Source organism: Labeo rohita, chromosome 9 (genome assembly GCF_022985175.1).
Source record: "Labeo rohita strain BAU-BD-2019 chromosome 9, IGBB_LRoh.1.0, whole genome shotgun sequence".
NCBI classification, from domain to species: domain Eukaryota; kingdom Metazoa; phylum Chordata; class Actinopteri; order Cypriniformes; family Cyprinidae; genus Labeo; species Labeo rohita.
The window spans coordinates 6,256,442-6,269,478 of record NC_066877.1 but is presented as its reverse complement, the minus strand read 5'-3'; the positions used below and the strand labels follow the sequence as shown (position 1 = coordinate 6,269,478).

Sequence of the window (13,037 nt, the reverse complement as noted above, 5' to 3'; positions counted from 1 at the left end):
ATCAGAGAGCGCTTCATCTTGCTTGGGCTCCGCACTCATCTTGTAATCAGAGCTGGTCTACGCTCAGACCATTTCACATGGCTCTGAAAACAAATCTCCAATAAATCACTGTAATGTCATTTTCAGGGCTGTTAGCAAACCATTTACAGACAATTCAGTAATGCCGAGTGAACGTAAGACTGTTTACGATGTGCTGCTAATGGACAGGATGTCTCTGTCAAATTAGAGAGTGAGAAATATCGAGTTTGCCTCTTTTGTTGGGGCCCATGTCTCACATCAATCCTTATTGATTGGCTGCTGCAGGAAATCGAAGTGAAATATAAGCAGCAATGATCGTTCTAAACTTCAAGTCTCTCAACTTGGTGAACGCTGCTGAAAAGACCAGTGTAGACTTGCATGAATTCCCATGCTTCACCAACTAGTCAGAACTTGCTGGCAAAGCTGGTTAAGCTTGTCAAGAAGTCCTGTTTATTTAATTCCCAGTACCCTGTTGGGACAACATGATTATGTGTAACAGATTCAGAGTTGTAGTACTGCTGCTCGTAAGACTCTACAATCATTTTTTTAGGGTCTTGGTCTTCTCAGAAGCATTTGGACTCTTGTTTTGACTCTAACTCAACTCACTTCAGTTCTTAATTTTGACTCGACTCAACGCTTTTTTGTTCTCTATCTTGACCTGGACTCAACCCAGTTCTGTTCTCAGTTTTGACTTTGAACTCAAGCCTGGTCTGGTTTTAATCTTGACTTCAGGTTTCAAGGACTCAACCCTGTTCTGGTCTCGGCCTTGACTCTGATTCACCCCTCTTCAGATCTGGGTCTTGACTCGTATTTAACCCTACTTAGGTCTTGGTTTTGACCCGGACTCAACCCTCTTTAGGTCTCAGTCTTGATTCTGACTCAACCCTGCTCTGGTCTCAAACTTGACTCCAATTTAGCCCTGTTTAGGTCTTGGTCTTGACTCATATTTAACCCTGCTTAGGTCTCAGTTTTGACTCAGACTCAAATCTCTTAAGGTCTCAGTCTTGATTCTGACTCAACCCTGTTCTGATCTCAATCTTGACTCCAAATCAGCCCTATTCAGGTCTTGGTCTCGACTTGTATTCAACCCTGTTTAGGTCTCAGTTTTGGCTCAGTTTTGACCTTCTTCAGGTCTCAGTCTTGATTCTGACTCAACCCTGTTCTGGTCTAAAACTTGACTTGGATTTAGCCCTCTTCAGATCTTGGTCTTGACTCGTATTCAACCCTGTTTAGGTTTTGATCTTGACTCAGACTTAACCCTCTTTAGGCCTCAGTCTTGATTCTGACTCAACCCCATTTAGCTCTCGGTTTTGACTCAGACTCAACCCTCTTTAGGTCTCAGACTTGATTCTGACTCAACCCTGTTCTGATCTCAGTCTTGACTTGGACTCAACCCTCTTCTGTTCTCGGTCCTGACTCAGACTCAACCCTTTTATTGGTCTTTATTTTGATCTGGACTCAACCCTGTTATGTTCTTGGTCTTGACTTAAACTCAACCCTGTTCTGGTTTCAGTATTGACTCTGACTTAACTCTGTTCTGGTCTTGGTCTTGACTCAGATTCAACCCTTTTCAAGTCTTGGTCTTGAGTTGTATTCAACTCTGTTTAGGTCTTGGTTTTGACTCAGACTCAACCCTCTTTAGTTCTCAGTCTTGATTCTGACTCAACCCTGTTCTGGTCTCAGTCTTGACTTAGATTTAACCCTCTTCTGTTCTTGGTCCTGACTCAGACTCAACCCTTAATTTTTTTTTTTTTTTTTTGGCCCTTCAAGTCTTGGTCTTGAGTCATTCTTAACCCTGTTTGGCTCTTAGTCTTGACCCAGACTCGAACCTTAAGGACTGGACATTACTCGGACTCAACCATCTTCTGGTCTTGGTCTTAATCTAGACTCAACCTGCTTGGGTCTTGAACTGGACTTAGACTTGAATGAGCTAGTCTCGACTACAAAATCAAGCTTGTGTTGATTTTACAAGAATATCAACTAATTACCAATGAACTAGACTTTTTGGAAGTCAATAAGCTGGTATGATTAAGAAATAATGATGCATGCTTGCTGCTACATATCGAAAAAAACAAAAACAAAAAAAACTTTATCTGTGACTATAGCTGCCTTTAAGTCATGTTGGAATGATTGCATTTTTAACTGTGGAGAATGATTGTACAATTTCATTTGCACACATACAGTATTGTGTACTATTAATGAAAATTAGAGATAAAGCATGTCAGAAAATACTAACTATTTAGCCAGTTAATTAAGCAAATAGCCTACATTTCAGCAGTGCAAGAGAGATAAATACATTAAGCAACAACTACAGACATAAAATATTTTTGTTCCATTAGTGCTAAAAAGAAAATACAGGATATTTGTCAATAAGCCAAAAAGACGGTAAGAAATATGAAAGTGCTTAACACAAGCTTTTTGTCCTGACCATATCAATTTAAATGCCCATTCTGTAGGAACTTAACTGGAGGAGAATGATTAATTAGATTAGATTAGATAATAAGTTGAATATATTTACAGTCTAACATGGCCTTATTGATTTGTTTAAAGCAGTTACTATTTAATAAAAATATTTAAACATTATTTTACTAATCAAATGCATTAAGTGCCATTCATGGAACAAACAGTCCAGAGTCATAACTGTTTCAGCATCTGTATTTAAGCACAGTTAGAATGCTACAGTTCCAGAACTGGAATTTTCAGTTTTGTAAATAATCTTTCTTGTTCACTCAGTAGTCCACTCTAATGCCATTGTCTACGAACAGCTGAAACAAAAGCAATTTCCATGTGAACACAAGCGGCTCTCGGGCTTGAAGATGGTAATGAGAGGTTTGTTGAAAGAAATGAGATCATCTTTCCACAGTAACACATACAGTAATTAATACTCAGGAGTGAGTCTGCTTGTTGGAAACGCAAACGGCGTGACAACAGCACTGGAAAGTGCTCCTTAATTATCGCTCTCTAGACCACTGCGACCACACGCACAACCACACAAATCCACTTTCGTCTAATGCAACGTGACCCCAGGAAACTGTCATACTAAATGGCGTCTTGATGTTTTGGTGGAAAACCAACATTAGGAAACATTAGGATGACGGTGATGACGAGCCTTGTATTATTCACAAAGCAGTGTGAGTTTCACTTAAATTTCTCATTAAAACTGAGGCGCAAGTGAGAGGCTTACTATTTTTACTTCCTGCTATGTGAGAGCCAATGACAGTCAGCCGAGTTTAATGAGCACCATCTGCATATCTCTGAAAGTAATTAGCACTCTCTTTCCACATGATGTCACACCATTAGCATGCATAATGCATGATCCTGGATGTGGTATTTTTAGTGAGAGTGTTTTAACCTGCCTGCATGTACTTTAAGGTGATTCTGCACATAACTCAGAAAGAGCCACAAACTTCAACATCAACATTTTTTTATGAAAACAAAAATGTATGTAAAATACATAATGTCCTTTTATAGACTAACCTTTTATTCTTAAAGTATGTTCATACTGTTTATTATTCATTGATTCATGATATTCCAAAAATTGCCTTTCTAATCTTGTATCAAATTGTATTGTATTATCAAATTTTAAGCCAGTCATCTAAACCATCTGATCACTCTATATTAGAAATCCTTGTGGCAAATGGATGGATGGATGGATAGATAGATGTATAGATAGACAGATTAAAAAAAATAATAAAATAAATAAATGATGGTATAACTATAATATAAGTATTTTCTTAGTATCACTGATATACTATTATTGCATTTGTTAATATTGTGAATTAGATTTTATTGGTATGTTTTCATTTTGATTGCATTTTGTTGCATTTTTTGTCATTTTCATTAGTTTTTAATCAATCTATTTTTTAAGATTAAGTTTAAGTTTAAATGAAAATGATAAAAGATACATATCCAGTGCTAAAACGTAACAAATTAGGCAATTACTCTTAACTTAGATGACATGTTAGGGTTCTTAAGGGGAGATATAATGTTCCAACAAGCCTGCTTGATCACCTACCGAAGAAGAATGTCAAAACTATTCAGTAAAATAAGTTTTTCTAATCTAAGTGATAAAATGTTGTGTTGCAAAAATGTAATTTTTTTACAAGTAATTTCCTGACAATTAAAAGTGTTATATTGCCTGCTGAATCATACTCAGACTTAATGCTGGCAGCAATGGAACCACTTGGGAGAAAACTGCCAGGTGACTTATTTCTTAGCATAAAAGAGAACAATGGTACAAAAGGAATACCAAATTATTGTTTTAAGTGTGAAAATACAGCAGAAGTAGCACTGGCATTCAAAAACAATGGACTTGTGACAAGGCTCCTGAAATAATCAGGTCTTCACTTTAAGTTTTCATTTAGTGATGCATGATGTTTTGCTAGAAAAAGAGCCGGAGAAATACCATGCAAGTGTCTCAGAGCCGGCAAAAGCTATGAAAAGAATGACACGCAGCTTGCAGAAGTGACATGGATGGTTGTTGTCACCACTAGAGTTACCTACTATCAGAATTACTTACTGCCAAAGCACAATGAACTCATTTAACCTCTTCCAAGGCCCATATTTAAATAATAAAATAAATAGACTTCTGGGAATCCATACTCTGGTCTCAAAAGACCAGGTCAATCATTTCAGATCCAAAAGCATCCAAAATGTTCTGGTGTTGCTAGAGGAGGAGTACAGTGAGAAGTGCCTGGCTCCTACAGTGACGTACAGTGGTAGTAAAGCTCTTATACAGGGATGCATGAGCGCTGAAGGAGCGAGGGAGTTGTGTTTTATCAATGCTGTCATGAATTCCGACCACTGTGTGAAGTAATACAAAAAAATCCTTCAGTGGACATGTATTTCACTCAATCTTAACACTCTTGAGCAGCTGTGGGGGATTCTGTAGAGATGAGCTGAGCAAAACTCCCCATTTAAGACCAGGGCATTTAAGGAGGTCGTCCTCCAGGAGTTAAACAGGACAGATGTGAAAATTTGTCATGAATTTGTACACTCAGTGCCAAGAAGTGTCAGAGCAGTATAATTAAAGTTCTGGAGGACATACTAAGCACTAGAATATTACACATTTGCTGAATTAAATCTAGGGTGTACTCATTTCTGCAATCCTTCTTTTAAACAAAATTGGCTAATTTACTTATCTTACAGAAAATAATGGCATATATTTTTGTTGTTTTTATTAAGTATATTTATAATACATTTAAATTTTGCCATCTTTCCATGAATTATATTAGTGATCATTTCAATTAATGTTTATTTTGTTTCAGTTAATGATTTTTGGTTTTACTTTTAGTTATTGGTAATACATAATAATATAATATAATATAATATCTAGAAATATATATATTTTTTATATTATATACTTTACACAAACCTTTGTTTTTTGACCAGATTTATTTAAACAAATTTTTATCAGGAGAACTTTCAAGCAGAAGATATTTACAGTCTAACATGACCTTATTGATTTTATAAAACAGTTACTGGTTAATAAAAATTATTAAGGAAATATTTAAACATTATTATATTAATCAAATGCTTTAAGCGCCATTCAAAGTGCCTTCCGCTCCAATTTCAATCATTCCCCTCCATTCCTTCTGTATAAGATCCAAATAATTCCAGACAGACAAAATTCAATCTCATTCTACAAGCTCATTCTTACTGTTGAATATCCCATTTTACTCCAAAAATATGTCCGATTACTGAGGCACAATAGGCTGTGATTGCTGTTTGAAGTGGTTCTGCAGCCGACAGGTGGAGTGTTAGGATACCTGTTTGAAAAGGATTTTTATATCTCCAATCTCAGCCACTTTTATCTGACTGATGTGCATTTTTAATATAAAAAGCAAACACATCATATCCTTGAAGTGCAAATTACAAACAAATAAAAGACAGATACCCGGCGTCAGCCTATCGATTTATTATTGCATTGCGTTTCCGTCCAGATCTTTTCCACACCTCAATTAGCTGTGCTTCTACACTAAGTAGCTCTGACCAACTCTAATGTAGCTCTGAGCCATCCTTGACCAACTTTGATGAAAATATGACACCTTTGGGGAAGGACAGCGAGCTGAGCGAAGCAGCTCCATAATTAAAGTGGGATTAGTCGACATACGGGTTTGAGAAATAGAGAGAGACACTTACCTTCACAAGAGAGGCCATGAGAAGTGACCCCTGAGAGGCTGTCCCGACAGACGTTACAGAAGGTAGGGCGAGCGTGGGAGCAGGCATACCAGTTGTGCATCCCTGAGAAATGTTCCACATTAAACTGTGCCGTCTAGCAAAGGAGAAGTTAAGACAAATTGGCAGCGCCAGGATAAGACTTTTTCAGAGCCCTTAAAATAAAGGCTACGTTTTTCAGCTCTCACACACATGCAACACCCAAACTGGCACACATTTCATAGCTGCAGGTGTACGACACGCAACCCTCCTGCATGCAACACCACACCGCGGCTCTCCCTGACAGCTGGTTTTCCCCTGGCATAGGCACCTTAATGCAACAGGACAGTGATTTAAGAGGCCAGCTGATGTGTCTTGAATGTTAAAACAATTGAATAAGGAGGACTGCGCCCCCAGTCAGGGGTGCCAACGGAGCGCTGGAGTTCTGGGTGTGGTATTGCAGAACACGGGGGCTGAGAGTCTTACATAACCATCTTCATCTCATATCAAAGTGAGCATATAGTCAACACTCAACGCTGCAGTCCGCACTTTCATATACTGGTGTCAGATGATAAAAGCCACCACATAGACACATGCACAATTAGAGTCAGTGAATTTGCTATTACAAACAGAGCTAAATTCCCTTTTCAACAACTATTTTAAATGGATAACATAATATTTATGCAATATGAGAGAGAAGAGAAGAGGAAATCCAAAAGTAGGTCTGTTTAGAAGCTGGATTTGAGCACTCAAAGCATGTGGCGAAATACACAGGACCTGACTAAAAGCAGTTAGGGAAGGCATGCATATTCAGCTTTTCATTTTTGAGTAAGTGTGTTTGAAAAGACAACAAACGTGCAAGATGCAACTCAAGTCAAACTGCGCTCTTACCTCGTAATGCTCTCTGGACTGAACCGATTTCAGCGAGCTGATCCAGTCCTCCATTTCTTTCCTGTTCTCGGCGCACAGGATAAGCCTTCGGAACGGTGTAATTACCTACAGGGAGACAGAGATCCGAGGAGATGAGAGCGGAGCGTCTCACCCTCCTGCCTGACTGACTGCGACTGACAATGAGATCCTTCCCGCTCTTTAAGACGAGGCTCGGGACAAGCCCCCCCCCCACTCCTCCTCTTCTCCTCTTTAACGGCCACCTCCACCCCTCAGGTCTTTTCCTCTCTACTCGTTTCGGATGCTTGAGCGAGATTTAGGCTGACAGGCGGAGTGCCGGAGAAAATGCTAAAAGCCTGTTTCATAACAGGGGCAGCCTCCATGCGAGTCAACCTCTGCGCTTTTAATACCGCTATAATTTATTGATAACACCACCCTTAACATCACCACATGCCGGCGGCGTGCGGCAGCACAACAACTGTTTTCGTTGCAAAGCGCGTGGTGAAGCAGGTGATACAGTCTTTGGGGAATTACAGCGTACCACCTGCACCGAAACAACAGATTCCAGCAAAATTCATTTTCTCATTTTGGCAATTCTGGGTTTAAAGACACGAGATACACGCTTTTTAGATTTACAATATTTTATTAGATCAATGCAAAATATGACATTTGGTGGCCAGTTATCTTAGGATACAACAGTGGGAATTCCCAATTTACAGACGTTGCTCATTTATAGTTCAATAGGCTTGACTGAGTTCTTAGTTAAAGGGATATTTTACCCAAAAATGAAAATTCTGTCATCATTTATTCACCCTCATGTCATTCAAACCCATAAGACCTTTGTTCATCTTCATTTTCAAATGACGATATTTTTAATAAAGCCTGAGAGATTTCTGTCCCTCCACTGAAAGTCCATTCCACCACATTTTCAAGCTTCAAACATGACAAATGATTCACGCTTTTGAATTCTTTACACCTTTCCAATCATTTTTCCTTAACAAAATGAATGTCTTAAAGCTGGGACACACCAAGCCGAGAGTCGGCCGTTGGTCAATGTTGGGCCGTTGGCAAGCGTCTGTCGAGCTAGTTCCCTTACCAAAAAGAAGTATACTTCAAGTTTATTTTATTTCACTTTCTAGTATATAAAAGTATACTTTTATGTATACTTTAAGTATAACAGTAGTAAACTTTGAGTTTACAACTAGTTTACATCTAGGTTTTCAGTTTGTACTGCAAGTATACTAAAAGTGAAATTATAGATATACTGATAGTTTACTAATTAAATACTTTATGCATTTTTAGTACACTTTGAAGTATAGTCAGTAAACTACTAGTTTTATACTGCAAGTATACTCGTAAGTTTTCTTTAAGTGAACTTTACATCACACTTTAAGTATACTACAATGTCCTTATTTAGGAATTAACTTGTACATATTTTGTTAAATGAATACAAATAAAAACAGGGTATCTGCTTGCAAACAAAAATAGCAGCGATGTAGGATGATTTTGAAATTATTTTTGAAGCTGAGGGAGAAAATACGATTGGAGTTTTTCGACATACCCTAACTGTCTTGAGTCACAATACACAATAAGCATTGGAGATTAAAAAGTATTTAAATTGTATTTTTTTTTAATGAAAATAACCGATCGTTTCGCTAGATAAGACCCTTCTTCCTCAGCTGGGATCGTTTACAACCGTATTTGGGATCGTTTGAAGTCGAATTTTAACTGCATTTTGGAAGTTCAAAATCGGGGCACCATATCAGTCCATTATATGGAGAAAAATGCTGAAATGTTTTCCTCAAAAAAACATAATTTCTTTACCACTGAAGAAAGAAAGACATGAACATCTTGGATGACAAGGGGGTGAGTACATTATATGTGAATCTTTATTTTGGAAGTGGACTTCTCCTTTAATCACAAAAATACTGTAATGATATTCCATTTCTCCTTTAATACATTTAATACATGTCTACATTGATAATATAATACAATTCAATGAATATTTCTGCCACAACACCACAGTGCAGTTAGTTTTCAGGGCTCTAGACTAACTTTTTGCACTGGTTGCACTGGTGCGCCTAACTTTTTTTCTTAGGTACACCAGCACAAAATTTTTGATTGCATTGCATTTAACCGCCATTTACAGTTATTCTAATTCTTATTTTTGCATGATGATATGATGAATGGATGGTTCATTTTTAACAGCAGATTTATCTGATCTGCACATCCCTGCACACTTATATAAGCTTATAATCACTCGTGCTTTTAAGCCAAATCCACACTAAAAAGAATAACGTTAACTGACATCTGGACGTGACTCTCCGCAATCTCTGATGAAATCGGTTGAGTGTTTGAACGCCTACTGGATCCTTGGACAAAAGTTTACAATGGGTTCACCAAGTTTAAGAAATTTCTGATCGTAAAAATCTAATTATTTACATTTTTAATGTATTTTTTCATTATAATGTACTGATTCAAATTAGTAATCAATAATAATTCTTATTTTAATACTCGGCGTGCCTCCCTTGACATGCTCTCGCGTATGAACAGGCAGCAAATCAGGTGCTGGCACGGACGGAGCGGGCGCGGGCGCATCACGCGCAATCATCAAACATATTTCAAAGGAAGCCGGCGCCACGGTCCTTACCGTCTTTACTGGGTGATTTGAGTGAATATTTGCATTTATTCACATACGATTTAATTAAGAAATGGTGGCCTGTCATGATTTTGGCTAATGCAGGACACTACTGAATGATGCGCATCAGGGGGGATTTAGAAGTGGGTATATGCAAAAGCCGACTGATAAAGAAATGGGTATACGCAGGTACTGCACTACACCACTGCATATTACCCTACTCAATAGCATTAACACGGGCGTAGCTCCCTTCAAGCTTTATCTGGAATGTCACCTTTTCTGTCACAACTTTTCGAACAGGCGAACACACACACACACACATGAAATTGTTTGCCTGATGAAAAAAAATATTTAAAACGGGTTCACATTTTAGAAAATGTAGTTAATATTTGCGTCATTATTGATTTATCTCATCCACCGACGACCCACCCGCAAATAATCAGAATGCATTTTTTTATTACGGTCCGACCCACCCGGCCCGCGGATATAACCACCATCACTAATTGCCGGACATGGTCTTCCCACACTCCCTTCACTATCTCTGATTGGTTTAGACCACAATATGGGCCTAATGCGTGTCTGTCTCACAGACTTTTTTTTTTGCCCTCGAACGGCTGGTCGCACCAGTTTTTTTTAGTCGCACCTTTGAGAAATTAGGTCGCACTCTAGAGCTCTGGTGTTACTACAGTAAACCTAAGGTAAATTATGGCCATTTTTGTAGACTGAAAAGTCTTCTGATTGTCTCATTGTGCAGTGTTTTTCCTGTTTGGCAGCGCTGTTACATCTGGCTTTAAACTAGTTTAATTCACAGATTCGTTTGAGTTCTTCACTGCACTCAAATGTGCTTGCCTGATGCAATGAGTTTTGAGCTTTCAATTAACATATTTGATGCGTTTCAATGCATGTGCATTGATCCGCAATTTTATGTGAAAGTTTTGTTGGAATCAACTTACATGAACAAAAGTGAACAAACATGAACAGAATTTTTAGATGAACTATTTCTTTAAATATCAAGTTTATCTCTGAAAATATGAATTAAAGCAGTCAAATGAGAGGATTTTGATATGCTCTTTAGGAACAGTAAAATGAATGTGGACAGCTGAGATGATTGGCTTGGAAAATTTTGAGTTTAAGAGCTTTAGTAGTCTAAACAAATCTGAGCACTGTTTGAGACATTGGTTACTGTTTTCCATTCTCCATTTGCTCTCCTTGAGTCTTATCGCTATCTAGAAGAAAGTGAGATTTTGCTTGTGCTATGCTTGATGAAACTGTTGCATGAAACATATTTACTTGTTCAATTCTCTGCATCTACAATGAGCTGTCATCACATATCCTCAGTGTCAGTGTTCTCAGCTAATTATAAAGAGCTGTAAAAGAACCTTGTATTTCTGGATGCAATAATGAGCTCACATGTATGCGACAGATAAAACCCATCTGTTCTTGTTATAAATGCCTCAACCATAAGTTGCCTCAATCATTTTTGGAAGATCAGCCATAACCATCTGGCATGGTGGGGAATGAATCGTCTCTAATTAGGTTTTGCCTAGCTGGCTACTACAGTTTTCAGAGGTGTGGTTACCAAATAAACAACGGCATACAATATCCCTATAAGAAATCGCAGTGGCTGTAGCCGCCGCATGAGTGGATTACAAGGGAACATGCTGAAGATATCCACTAACAGCAGCAGAGGTGCTGAGAGAGAATTACAAATGCAACGGAGTAATGTGGATGTCAACGCTGTTGCTCATTATGTTTGCCATTTGAACGGTGGGTGAAGACAGTTTCTTCATAGGCTTGTTATTTCTTGCTGTTGTTTTAGTGCTGTTGGATCGGAGTATTTTCATCCTCACACTCCCAGCTTGTCATGCTTTCAGGATTGTATTTGCCTGCTAAAATCCTGCAAACTCATTAGTGGCTTCTGTTTCCACTTCAGTATGACTTTCTACACCATTTGACAATAAAGCCAAAAAAGCATTAGAAGTATATCATTAAAAGAATGTTCAGGGCTGTGTTTCTCGAAAGCATTGTAAGCTAAGTTGATCATAGAGTCCACTGATGGAAATGGTTCTATGATCTACTTAGGCTTATGATGCAGCTCTGGGCTCAAAAAGCTCTATCAACAGCATTTGTGACATAATAACATTGATTTGAAATTTCAACTCATCACTCAGTTTTTAATAGCAAATTTTGCAGTTATGCTAATGCATTGGGCCCTAGGAAATACATTTTATTTTTTTTCCCAATTTTCAATTTTAATTTTTCTGGATTCTGTTTAAATTTGTTTAGACTCTTTCAATGGTTAAATTACAAATATGAATCAAAAAACAAGTCCAATTAATTGAGATCATGAAACCTACATAATTTAACAGCAATTTATTAAAAGTTTAACAAAAAGTACTTTTATAGGGCCCTATGAAATATGTTTTTGAAAAAGCATCTCTTTTCTTTTCTTTTCTTGTCTTTTCTTGTCTTGTCTTGTCTTGTCTTGTCTTGTCTTGTCTTTTCTTTTCAGAAATACTGTGTTGCATATTTACATTTTTGTGGTTAATATATTCTGGTGAATAATTTTTCTGGTAAATATTCCTTAAAAAGTAATGTTTTAATAATAATCTTATTATTAGTAGTAGCAGTATCATTACATTTCATTATTAAATAATATATTTCTGTCACAATTTCTTCAAGTTAAACCAAACTTTTATTTTGACTGGTTAAAATATGTTTTTTTTTTCATGTGCAAGTTTTGTAAAGTGTCTATAACACTGTGATTTTTAACTTAATTTCACTGTCCTTTTATATTAAACTTATATTATATTATTACATTTATATTATATATATATCAATTGTAGTGTTTTTTTTTTTTTTTTCTATTATTATTTCTCATTTTATTTTATTTTTAATGTATTATTATTTCTGGTAAACTCATCTTGTTTAAAAAACTATGACAAAATATAAAATAAATAAATGCATATAATAAATACATTTTTTAAAAAATGTTTAAATGTCAATGTTTTTGTGACAAACTAATATGTCGTGGTGTAACTATCAAACAAAGAGAAAACAAATCGCATTATTATGTATTTAAATATATGATTAAACACCTTAATCATTATTTTACAAGATATTTTCAGGATAAAAAGTAAATGTTTCGCAAATGTTGTGAATTACGAAATCATAAATATAAGTAATTCATACGGTTTTGGGGTGTCATGCCACAGGACATGTATCACCCGAACTGACCTTTCAATATAAAAAAAAAATTCAAATTATCATATATTTTAAGAGACTTATTGAAACACACAGTCTTGATGATTTGAAGGGCTTTCTCTACAATTTCTCA

General features: G+C 36.8%; 1 protein-coding gene across 5 annotated transcripts in view; it reads right to left on the bottom strand.

Annotated features, from left to right (window-relative positions):
- dgkh (diacylglycerol kinase, eta) overlaps window positions 1–13,037 on the bottom strand; it is a 111,858-nt gene that overhangs the window by 44,815 nt on the left and 54,006 nt on the right. For all 5 annotated transcript variants that reach the window (XM_051118663.1, XM_051118665.1, XM_051118662.1 and 2 more), the window contains 2 exons: window positions 7,066–7,170; window positions 6,160–6,292 (listed from right to left, as the gene is read on the bottom strand). In XM_051118663.1, the coding sequence (XP_050974620.1) occupies window positions 6,160–6,292; window positions 7,066–7,170 (238 nt within the window). The remainder of the gene's footprint in view (window positions 1–6,159; window positions 6,293–7,065; window positions 7,171–13,037) is intronic.